Source organism: Camponotus floridanus, unplaced genomic scaffold (assembly GCF_003227725.1).
Source record: "Camponotus floridanus strain SB8 unplaced genomic scaffold, Cflo_v7.5 scaffold20, whole genome shotgun sequence".
NCBI classification, from domain to species: Eukaryota; Metazoa; Arthropoda; class Insecta; order Hymenoptera; family Formicidae; genus Camponotus; species Camponotus floridanus.
In genome coordinates, this window is record NW_020229326.1 from 1,026,971 (window position 1) to 1,039,273 (window position 12,303).

At 37.4% G+C, this 12,303-nt stretch overlaps 2 protein-coding genes and 1 long non-coding RNA gene across 5 annotated transcripts in view; 2 read left to right on the forward strand and 1 right to left on the reverse strand.

The window, feature by feature from the left end:
* LOC105255222 (probable inactive tRNA-specific adenosine deaminase-like protein 3) lies at positions 1-5,702 on the forward strand. The gene is made up of 2 exons (XM_020028698.2): positions 1-250; positions 2,948-5,702. The coding sequence occupies exon 2, from the start codon at positions 2,953-2,955 to the stop codon at positions 4,207-4,209; it is 1,257 nt and encodes a 418-aa protein (XP_019884257.1). The 5' UTR covers positions 1-250; positions 2,948-2,952; the 3' UTR covers positions 4,210-5,702.
* LOC109610285 lies at positions 3,582-11,031 on the reverse strand. Its single transcript, XR_003122748.1, has 4 exons — positions 10,892-11,031; positions 5,712-5,763; positions 3,814-4,149; positions 3,582-3,739 (listed from the first exon to the last, which is right to left on the reverse strand). It is a non-coding gene; the product is annotated as an uncharacterized LOC109610285 (long non-coding RNA).
* LOC105255199 (transcription factor CP2-like protein 1) overlaps positions 10,120-12,303 on the forward strand; it is a 19,472-nt gene continuing 17,288 nt past the window's right edge. For 2 of the 3 annotated variants that reach the window (XM_020028686.2, XM_020028690.2), the window contains exons 1-2: positions 10,120-11,058; positions 11,348-11,576. In XM_020028686.2, the coding sequence (XP_019884245.2) occupies positions 10,921-11,058; positions 11,348-11,576 (367 nt within the window). In that variant the 5' untranslated portion in view covers positions 10,120-10,920. The remainder of the gene's footprint in view (positions 11,059-11,347; positions 11,577-12,303) is intronic. The other variant, XM_020028691.2, reaches the window with a different exon arrangement.

The window sequence follows — 12,303 nt, forward strand, 5'->3', positions numbered from 1 at the left end:
CGCTGATAAACAGCTCAGGCTACATACCACAAAGAGACGCGAGCCGCCGACGACGCAAACAGATTACTCCGGTGCGCATTTCTCACGTGCATTCGCGCATTACGTTACTGCTGTCAACGAGAAGCCGACGCGTTCGAAGAATTCGATTTCCGATACATCTCGTAACGAGCGCTCGACAATCGGGGCCGAGGAAAAATAGGAAGAAAATAGAACGGATTTCGTGTCGCAGCCGCGGGAGCAGCAACAGCAGGTAAGAATTTCATGAATAAAGTGCATGCGCGCGCATGGCGAACACGTGGCGTCGCGACGGCGTGTCACGGACGCGATGGACGGACGTTTCCCATCGTTCGACGGCATCGTCGACTTTGACAGCCAGCTGACAATAAAATCAAGTTACGAGCGACACGTCGCGACTCAAGGTCGCGGAGGACATGTTGTAACGCTCGATCCCTCGAAGTCGCTGCGCGCGATTTCCCGCTCGCGTTCGAACCAGCTTCGACTGATCGACGATTTCACGCGGGAAAGGGACAAAAATATGAGAGATCGTCGGAATGACGCGCAAATGATCGACGCGTCCGATGACGCGACCGAGACATCGAGTATGCTTTCCTCGTCGTTCGCTTGTGTTACTCGCTCTCCGTGTTATATAAGAAGCACGCTCCGTGAATGTGCAATTGGGCGCCATCTTGACTGACGTGATGCGCGGTGAGACAAATTTGAACGTGCTGTATCTGCAAAAATTTTGCGAATCGACGCGACGCCGTTTCAATTCAAATATTATGAGAAAAAAAATGTCGAAAATACGAAATCTAACATTCTAATAATCTAATAATCTCTTTTTTAACTTAATCAAATACTCGTGCCCGTTAATTTTGTTTCATTTTACTGTAATTGTGGAGAAATTATGAAACTTTTGCGATTCGATTATCGCGTTTTAATTATCACGGAAAAAAAACAATAATTGTTTCCGCATGCCTCTTTCGTGTGTGCGTCAGCATTTTATTTTGTAAAATGACTTAAACATACTAATCGTTATGTCAAATTAATTGAATATACATTATATGACGGTAAGAAAACACACCGTATAATCGAGAAATGCTTGTAGACATTGAATAGATTAGATTATAAACCGGCGACGAGACGATTGTATGTATTGCGCGCGTTGTGTCGTGTAAAGATTTATTAAAACAGATTCCAGTATTCTTCATATGCAAAAACAAAAAACATTTTAAAAATACACGTTGTTGATAAACATCACATTCTTTTCTTACATTGATGAATATAAACATTGCGACATTCCTTTTTATCCCTTCACATAATATATAAATATTGATTTATCAAATAACAGATTAATTCAATTAAAATTTTAACAAAAGTAAAAAATGCGCATCCTAACACGTTTAACGACACTAAATACGTTCCTTTCCGTGCAACTTTTTGCCGGATTTCAGCGGTGGAAAATTTTACAATTTCCTAACTTGTATACATACATATATCATTATGATCGTGATATCAGCTATCAGACGGCTAATATATCGCGCAAAGTAGGTCTTTCAGCAACGTACATATTATTTACGCGTATACATTTTTCCTGGAAAATTGAGATTTTGCGTAAGAATTTGTCATATATTATTTATGATCGCGTGACACGACGCATTCAACCGGCTTTCAACTGCAATCTATGAACTGCACACGGGAATAGGGAGTTATTATACAATCGAAAGACATTTACGTAATAATTTCTCTATGGTATGTCATAATAAGCTTATTAATTTAAATGATTTATTTCTGTCGATAATAATTTCTAATTTTATAATTATATTAATAATATCGAGATTCACTGCAAACACTGCAGATTCTCGATATTTATTCGGAAATATTTGCATCTCTTTTAATTGTATTTATCATATTTCGTACATTTTTATAGAATATATATTTGCTAGAATTCGAGATGTGCATTTTTGTCAGGATTAAAAAAATTTTATTGACGAAAATGCATTCCATGTATCAATAAATAACAATAAATAACAACGCTGAAATTATAAATTCCATGCTTGTATTTTTTCTTTGCGCATCGAAACGAAAGGAAGCTTTGGTTCGAACTTCGAACTTCTTAACGTGTTGTCCTCGCATATGAACGACGATATCATACAATTGCGCCTAACTCCGACAATCGATCCGACCGTGGCCCAAGTTGACAGCAATTTAAAATCGCTTTTACTCCTCGTAGAAGATGCGTCTCGGAGTATGGTTTCGATTACGATTAAGATTTATCCGACGAGAGGATCATCTTTCCTTTTTCTTTGCTAAAATCTCACCAACATTTACGACCGTGACATGAGAAAGTGTCCTTAAAACGCTCTCGCAATCGTTCGACGTTTCGAAGCATTTCAATGCCCATCATCGACCTTGTTCTTGTCATGATTTGTAATGAAATCTGTTTCTTTCCATTAGAAATACTATGAGAGAATTTTATAGCTATGTAGCAATTCTAATTATTATGAATTGTAGATGCTCAAGAGATGTTTGTGTCCACTCTGCCATTATTCTACTCAGACAGGAAATCCATTATACTTGAATATAAAATATGACTTTAAATAAAATGACTATACATTGATAATCTCACATAAAGTTATATTCCCGTGAAATAAATTTTATTTTGTAATATAATCGATTTTGCCAAAATGTAATAATAATCCAAATGTAAAAATAATAATATAAATAAGACTAATTTATATTTAGGTAAAAGAATCAGTGCGACACCTAAATTAGAAATTATTTGCTAAGCTTGAATAATGAACTTACAAACAATTAGACAAAAAGAATATTGGGAGAAAATTTCTTCAAAATAAATATTAATTAAATAATAATAAGTGAAATAAAATAATGTCGCAAACATTATCGTTGAGGAATCTTCTAAAGATAAGTGAAGACAGCATCTTTTCAGGAAGAATGGCATCGTTGAAGAGTGTCAAGACGAGCAAGATGGAAACCACGACTAGAAGCTGGACAGCGAAACCGATTCTAGGCTCGGATTTTACGGAAGTGCTTCCTTTGCATGAGGTCTACGTGGGTATCTTGAAGCAGCGGAAGGACACATCCGCCGCAATCCAGAGTATATCCGCCGTCTTGCCAGGATTCGCTCATCTGAAGCGCTGTTCGAACGGCAAGTTGCTTTTAGCCCCGCTTCGCTCGAACGAATTATCGCGAGCGAACGGCGAAGAGGACATTACTCTCGGTGAAGATGAGCTCAAGAACCAGCTCAAGGAACGAGGATTCGATCTCTCTCTCTTCGAGGACAAGTTCCAGGTGACGAAGGTGCCTGCCAAGGCACCGAGAACGAAATTGCAAGCTGGCGAGGCCTCGAAAATCTGGCCGGTGAATTTCCATCCCGACCAGACTATCGAGAGGCTGATTGACGGCTCAATCTTCGACGACGATTGCCTGCACGCGATCGAACGGATCATGTCACTGGTAATAGAGGCCGCTAGGCTGGAGGCGGTCGGCGACGTGCGTTGCACCGGCGCCGCGGCGGTCGTCGATCCCGAAGACGGGAGAATCCTGGCGATATCCGCCGCGAGGGTCGATCAGCATCCCATGTGGCATGCCGCCATGTTGGCGGTGGATCTCGTTGCCAGACTTCACGATGGCGGTGCGTGGCGTTTGAACGATGAGGATCTCACGAAGAGGCGAATGGACGAAGGAACACTCGACGAGAGGGTAGACTCGGACGTCGAGACTGAAAATTTGAATTTTAAAGATCGCTTAAGAAAGATCAAGAGAAAGTACGAGGAAGAAACGCCACTTTGTTACCCGACATCTCTATCCTCGCTCACGTTCCCGGTTCAAATGCCACTCGAAACGCAAGTCGGACGAAAGGGAAGGAGGAGCGACGGTGACAGAGTCGAGGATCCGCAGCAAGAAGAATATGGAAGAAACGTAGAGAAGTGCGGGCCGTATCTCTGCACGGGTTATTGGGTATTCCTGCTGATGGAACCGTGCCCCATGTGCGCCATGGCTTTGCTGCATTCCAGAGTCGCGATGATCTTCTACGGTGCTGTCAATCAGAACCTCGGCGTCTTGGGCTCAAGAGCGGTTTTGCATACGGTGCCGGGTCTGAATCATCGATACCGAGTCTGGAGCGGAATCCTGGAACGAGAATGCCGGCAAATGGTGGAAGAAATCAATGCTCGCAAAAGTCTTAAATGACAGATGACGACTTAGATGTAAATCTATTGTGGAAGACAATAATGTACTAAGTGTAGTCGCACGGACAATTGGTCACGGCAGTGTCTCCGGAAATAACTGAAAGATACTGATGCCGCAAGGCCGAACAAAAATGAAAACAAATAGAAGCGAAGCATGCAAGCATATTCCTTGTTCTTGTTAACGATTTGTCGCACGAATTATTGTTTACCATTGCATTTAAATGACATTATAATGACTTTTATTATGCGTTATCCCTTGCGTAACACATTATGCGTATATATTCATAGTCATAAAAAAATTAATTCAATTTCAATCAGAGTAAGCGCAATTGTCACCTATCGATTTGACTGATTCAATACTCTGTCAATATATTCCCATAATTATTCCAAAAAGATAGTTGTGTTTGTTATTTAATCATCTCTTGATGTTTTTGATCAAACATTTCCTAGACAAACAGATTATCTCAGAGATTCATCTGCATAAGATTATCTATTCGATTCATCGGTCGCGCGATTGTGGTTTAGAGACCCATGCACGTTGCAACCGGTTTTATAATTTCAATCGAAAGCAGGACGACGCAAAAGACTTAACACGTGGTATACGGACGTGCATTCGACCATAACGATTCAAGACGTATACGTGACCTTGACGTCTTAACGTTGCACGTATGCATCCGCATCTGCTGCCGCTTCTTGATGTGCACGGCGAATTAACACTTGTATTTTGTTAGCATACAATGTGACGTGCCATCATTCTCCAAAGATTGTTAAAATCATTTCTATATATTTCTTTGTTTCTCTTTCCTGCAATAGCGGAGTCTATTATCTTGCCGTGCAAAAACGGATGCTCCGTTTTCAAAGTGAGCTTGAGTTGAGCCCTATGATCGAGGTTTTCTTATTTCATTTTATTCTATATCGGCAAAGCTCTCTAAAGAAAGTTTATAATGCGAAAGAAAATATTTGATATTATAATTTTAAATCCAATCAATTAATTGAGCTAATTTAGGCTAAAATATCAGCACACTGATTTGCATAAGGATTGTCCTTTCGTAGAAAATTTAATTTTATTTTCCGCAAAAAATTTGCACATTGCAAAACGAATCCGAAAATGTTACATGTCGGACTCATTATTCGATAAAGCATAATTGATTCCACGTGTATCATAAATCATCAATATGATTTTTATACAATTTAATTCACACTTTGCGTTCTTTAATTTAATGGCAAATAATCGTGTCCTTTTGCGACAATAATATATAATTTGATTTACCGATTATTTTTTTTCTGCCACGAATTTTTTAGACACGCTCGTTGCAATTATTTCTCATCGAAATGCTGGTATCCAGAAGATCGACGATGATATTGTCAAAACGCTTGACACATATAATATCTATCGTATTACAAGAGATATTTAATATAATGCTTTAATATAAAATGTATACACTTTATGCTGAGATAAAATTCGGCGATTATCTTAGGAATATTGCGCGATTTAATACGTACCGATAATATGGTTTAATGACATCTGAGAGCACACGGCATTTGTGAAAGGTTTCTAAAAAAAGTGACAATAATTAATTAAGAAAGCATTTGTTTGACCTTATTACGTCAGCATTACAGAATGCATTGTATGCGCATTCTTGCAAATAGATAGTATTATGCGTTTCAAATTATCGACGCGTTTGTAAAAATAGTTCGTATAGATTATGCTAATTTTATATATTTGCTGTTTGCATAAATCAACATGAATACTAGTTAATTTCCAACATCTAAAGTTTTATCAATCAAATTTATATCTATTGATACACTTTTATGTAAAAACGCAAATTAATTTTTAAAATTATTTAGTAAAAATAGTAAATAATTTTCTTTATACTACTAGTAATAAAAAATTACAATGATCAATATACTACGATAATGTGATAAAATATTACAATAATAAATTATACTAAATATTCCACCGGGGAATAACAGATTGTAGCTGTTTTTGCTGGATATAATTTCATGCTAATTTTTCAATTTCTTGTAGTTTTTAAAGTTACACACAACTCAAATCCATCAACTTAAATAAATTATTTCCAGGGATTTTTGCATGTTAATAACTAAGCTTTGCATATGTAACCTTGTTTATTACAATTATGAAATCATCGTTTTCCTCGGGACACATCCGGGTGAACAAAACGATAATCGAGATCATTGATTTCGAAGAAGTCCATAAGTAAATGTAAAATGCAAAGCTTAAAGAAATGCTGCAGTGACTCAATTTATAACAATGCTCAAATATGACATCAATTTGGGAAATAAAAATACATTATTGTATTTTTATATAAAGTTATAGAAATAAGACAAATATTTATGACAATATTTTGTGAAAAATACGTGAGAACGATATAATTCGCCTGATGAAGGAATTCATCATTTCCCATAAAAACACTCATAAGATCAAGGTTTTTTTTTGTCAATATGGAAGTACATTCGCGTTCTAGGAATCACTCGATTCGCTACGAAGCGAATAGCAAGTACGCAACAGTGACCCTGCGGATTGACATCGATCAGCGACACTACAGTTGATCCATCCTGCAGAAGAGTTGCTCTATTGTTCATGAAAAGAGACGAGGATAGAGTGAGATAGGTGGAGAAATCGCGAACCGTAAATTGCGAGACGAGGAAGACGATAATTCGTTGATCCAATAGTTGATGAAGAAGATTCATTCGTTGAAACGATAAACCATAATCTTACAACGAAAACTTTAAACAATGAAGTCTTGAATTATGACACAAATATATTTATAGTTTGATGTACACAAAACTTAATAAATAATACTTTTATTCAATCTTTATTATTTTCAATAGTGTGATCATTGAATATCGCTGTCGTTTTTGTTTGTTTCAGACTTTCTTCCAAGGTGCAGAAAAGAATTTGCTAATCGAAAATACTCGCGAATCAAAAAAAAATCAAGAGAGAATGCGCGCAGCAAACAACGCCTAATTTCTTCGATAAACAGGTCGCGTCCAAACAGAAGCTCTAATTGAGAAATAACGTCCCCGAAAGGCATTTTTGAAAAGTCGGCACGTGGCTTCGGTGACGATAGACACATCAGCATCGCATCGCTGACGTTTATTAGCAGAAACACGTTTACAAAAGAAACGAAATCCTCTTTCTTATATACGAGCGCGTGGAAGGAGGAGCTCTCGAGGTCACGGTGCGCGAAAAGCCATACGATATCAAAGATAATAAAGTTTCGAAACTAATTAATCCGCGCGACAAACAGACTCGTCGCTCTCGCGATAGTGTCGGGAGAACGCAGGCAGTCATCATCGTCGGTTGTCAGCCGCGAACTACGTCAATTTGCAAATTATTGCAGCTGACGTTGCACCGCGTCGTTTAATAGTTTCGTTCTAAAGTAGATTCTGATCTCCATAGGTGGCTAGACGACTTATTTACATCCTCCGCAGCGAGGTACGCGATTCGTACAATACTCATCAGTCGTAGTAACGTTAAGACAAGCATGCATCTTTGATTATCAACGTGACGTCGTAACTGATAACCATCACAAATAAGATACTTGAATTTGCTCCTCTCAAATTTGCAAGGTCTTCGACCAGAAGATAAGAGATTAGAGACAGAGAATATCTTTGTGAGATAAATTGGGAGGCTATTACAACTAGCGCAAAAGTGCAGTTAATAAAGTCAGACATTTAATTGTTTCGTGATTCAACGAGAAGGATCTTTAGTACATTAAGATCCTCAGGTGACGATTACAGATTCTCGCAAAACAACAACACAAAAGCTCGAGGATAAAAGAATCGCGTTGATCAGCACTGAGTGGTTTCAATTGAGTGTCGACCCTAGAGAACGGAGCCCATTGGTCAAGCTGTTAATTTCTTGATGCACGATTGGATTGGATCACCCGCCGACATTACAACATTCACGTCTGAACCATCAAGTAATCCGCCGACTACTGTCTTGTCAACCAGACTTTCTTCTCTTCCTGAAAATACTCTTACTTTTTGCTAAGATCATTGACGAAAGCTTCAGAATACGAAGAATTACTTGCCAATAGATTTTCAGTGAATACTCATCAGAGAATAATCAATCGATTTATTCGGAAAACGTATCTTGAAAAGAAATATCTGATGCCGAAGCAGTAAAATCAACAAATTATCTTCGCAATAGTGCAAAGTTACAACGAAATTAACATACATTAACGTAAGAAGATTACAGTGCTTTCCCGTTATCAGTATCACTTTGAAGATTGCGCAAGAAATATTTTGATAACATCCAACACTCTCGACGACTGAATGGCTCGTTTTTATTGGCTATTGCTCTTCGAAAGACTCTAGTGTCTTTTCGTATAGTAACGGCGGAGGCACGATTCAAAAGAGAGAAAGAGAAGAACGCAAGTATCGTGGAAAGGATTAAATACTCTTTTGCCCCGCCAATAGAGCCTTCGCCTTGCGAAAGGAACCAAATTTCTTTTCACCGCTCTGAAGATTTTGTAAAACGTAGCAGACGAATTCGAGACTCCATTGACGTCATCCGAGAGGCCTCATTTACCTCTTCTTGGATCAGGTTCTTTTTTTAGACGGCACCATGGAGCGAAGGATTCTGAAAATGTGGTGATAACGGTCAGGCGAAGGCCTTTGCTACCCAAGACACTATCCAGTGTGTGAGCCATAGTCGTTAGAAAGAGATATACGTGACGCCAAATCGAACCAGGCATTTCGGAGACCCTGATTGGAATCTTTCGACATCTCTCCTTCGGAAGAATTATTATTCTCATCTGCAAGTCTCCGTTTTGCAGTGAATAAAACTTTGAAATTAATTGCAGTCTAGTAGTCTTGCAGTTCTTAACTAGGCTTCAAGATTGGAAAAAGTGCAAATTTCGAAACACCAAGTTTCGACAATTTCTTTCCTTCTTCCACAATTGCATCTTAAAGATAATCGAGACATCGTCTGTATTCCGAGGAGTGTTTCTGGACCTGTGGAATTAACATTCTTTTTTTCCATCCTTCGCAACGACGAAGACGGTACCTCTCTCGAGCTTACCTTTCTTAGTTCTTATGTGAGAAGACACCAGGGAGAAAGCATCGATCGGCAAAACGTGGAAGAAGGTTAGTATAATATAATATAAATATTTATATATAATATATAGAATTCTTGGAAGAGAGTTCGCGAAATTCACAATCAATGCGATTATTAATATCGACTGGTTAATAAATTTAAGCTATTTAAGTAATTTACATTAACTTTTAAGAACGCGAAATGAATAATAAAGCAAAATTGTACAAAAATATTTGATTATCACGGAGACTTATACTTTCCTTTCGGTTATAATTATTAATGATTCAATTGATGTCAATATGTAAGATATTATTTAGAATTAAAATATTCTTGGAAACATTTACACAAACAGTTTTTTATGAAAACCTCAAGCGATATTAAGCATAGAATATAAAAATTATGTCCAACAAGAGTAAACATCTAATGACTAATGCATAGATTATAATATGCAATGAATTAAATGCACAAGATAGTGATTTTAAGAAATGAATTTTACACGTCTGTTTAGATATTTGCAATCTTTTATGTAAAATTTTTTTAATGATTGACAGTATTTTTTATTATTATATTTAATTTTTGTTAGATGATTAAATACATTTTTAATATAATTGCATATATTCATAATAATTGTACATGTTTTAATGTACTTTACAATTTTTATATAATTAAATTTGATTCGTATACAGCAGTTGATGCATTAAATAATCCCTATTAAAATTTCATCAGAACGCAATACGAGAATCACTATCTTAGCGTATCACTTGAAACGCGAAAAAGGGGCAAAGATAATCAGAGCATCGATTAACTATCACTTTTATCTCGAAATTGAGTATTTGATATTCGCAGGAGGCAGTTCTCCGGCGGAACGGCAGTAGGACACAACTAAGGACAAGATGCGTTGCAGCCAAGGTGTGGCGATGATATTCGAGGACGCGTTCGTCGTCTTTTCGCGTTTTTTGTCACTGAGATCGCGAGGCTGCGCACTCTTGGAAACGCACCGGCAGCGCGAGACCACCGGCATCAAGAAATTGTACAACAGCTTCTTCGTCATGTTCTAAGAGAGGGTGATCTAAGCCCTGAGCACCACCGTCAGTCGGCGGATGCATCGTGTTTTTCCAAGCTAGATCGAAGATCTAGGCCGAGGGAGGGTGCTGACAAGGTGGACGATCTACAACGAAGGGCAAATCGCGGTGGAATGAATACTTCTCGCGGCCAGAGAAACGATCTGATCCCGGGACGAAGCCCGTCGATCTGAGATCTGAGATCGACGTGGACTCGTTTCGCCTCTTATGGACTCGTCGCCGAGAAACACACATAATCGTAAAATTTTTTTTCGCATATAAAGCGTATAAAGTAATAAGTTTTAGTGTAAGTTAAGAAGTGACGTTCCTTCATTTATCGAGAGAGAAATTTTGTTCGCTAAAGAATTGCTTCTCGCCGACGGAGTCTCTTTAAGGGCGTTCGAAGATACTCTTCGTAGGTCTGAGATCTAAGATTAATGTAGATATTCGTCTCGCCCGGGAATCTCATCGCAAGCGAGCCCTTTATTAGTGCCGCAGTAATATAGGCTAGGTAATACTTCGATTCGTCAATCGGCGAATAATCTAACTATAATTACACGTGTGCTCTGAGAACAAGAGCTGTTGAATGGAGCTGCAACTTATGATGGACGGTGGTGCGGAAACTCTGAACGGAGCGATGTGGTTCGCCAACGCATCGTCTCCGTCGTACGACCAACTGTCGCCGGTACGTCCAAACAGGTGCGATGTCGTAGCCTCTCAACAGGTGCGTGGCTCGTCATTGTAAACAAATATGAATCAATTATATTCCAATAAATTAGAAATTTTTTCTTTTCACATATATACCATATATATTTGAAATTATATCTCAAACATTTATTTTGTTTTACATACTTTTTAATTTTATATCAAAGTTCTTTTATTTTTTTAATCTTTTTAATTATTTTCCCGAAAAATAAAATTTCAGTTTCTGTAAAAATAAATTTTTTTCATCAGCTTTAGATTTACTTTGCATGATTTCAAAAATATAATTGTGAACCAATGATGTGTTACAGACTATAATGGGGTATCATAGTCCGGAAAATTCTCTATGGCAAGATAAACATAACTCGCCGAAAAATTCACCGACTGGCAATGATCAGATACATTTGAATGATGGTTCGCCGCAACAACTCTCGTCTACCGGATCATCTCCGAATTGTGAACAGAACAATCTGAAACGTTGTTCCACGGAACCCTTGCAACGTATTGTGGAACTCGAGAAGAAACATATCAGAAGAGATGGTTGGTATTTCTCACGTTACTAAACTGAGAAAAAATCTGATTGCATTAATTAGAAATCTGGTAGATTCAACCAGTATGTTGGAAAATGGACGAATCAGAATTCCTTTAGGATGAATATAATTATTTTCTTCCTGTTAAATTTATCAAATTTTCTGGGTAATAATACTAAATTTACAAAAAAATGGCATCACTGTGTCCATGTTTAGTTAATATAACAAAAAGTTTTATAAATCCAATTAGAAAATACTAACCAAATCTTTGTAGTAAATTCTATTAAACGTTTTAGTTATAAAAAATCGAGTCTTATCATGATAACTAGAAATTCTGCTTGGTTTAACCAAAATGTCTTCTATCAGATACATCTTGTTAGTACAATCAAACGACTTTTCTCGATGTATTTTTTCAAATATTATTGTAGTAAAAAAATGGATCATGCAGTATAATTCACGTGTAATTAATTATTTCATCTTAAATTAATAATTCTTATCGATACGATGTAAATTTAAGGCAACTGTGCACATTTGCCGATGTAATGTTTGCGCATATATATACTTTGTTTCCATTATAAAATAAAAACTGCTCGTGGGAACTAACGGGACTTGATAATTATAACATGTCAACAAGAAAAAATAAATAAGAGAGCTTGAAAAATGCAGTCTCTAAATATCTTGTTTTTAAAAAGTGAAAATATCTCAAAAAAAAGCAAATCTACAAAAGATTGTTTTAC

Excerpts from the sequence above, each read along its gene's own strand:
- LOC105255222 (XM_020028698.2), top strand. The coding sequence starts at position 2,953 with ATGGCATCGTTGAAGAGTGTCAAGACGAGCAAGATGGAAACCACGACT.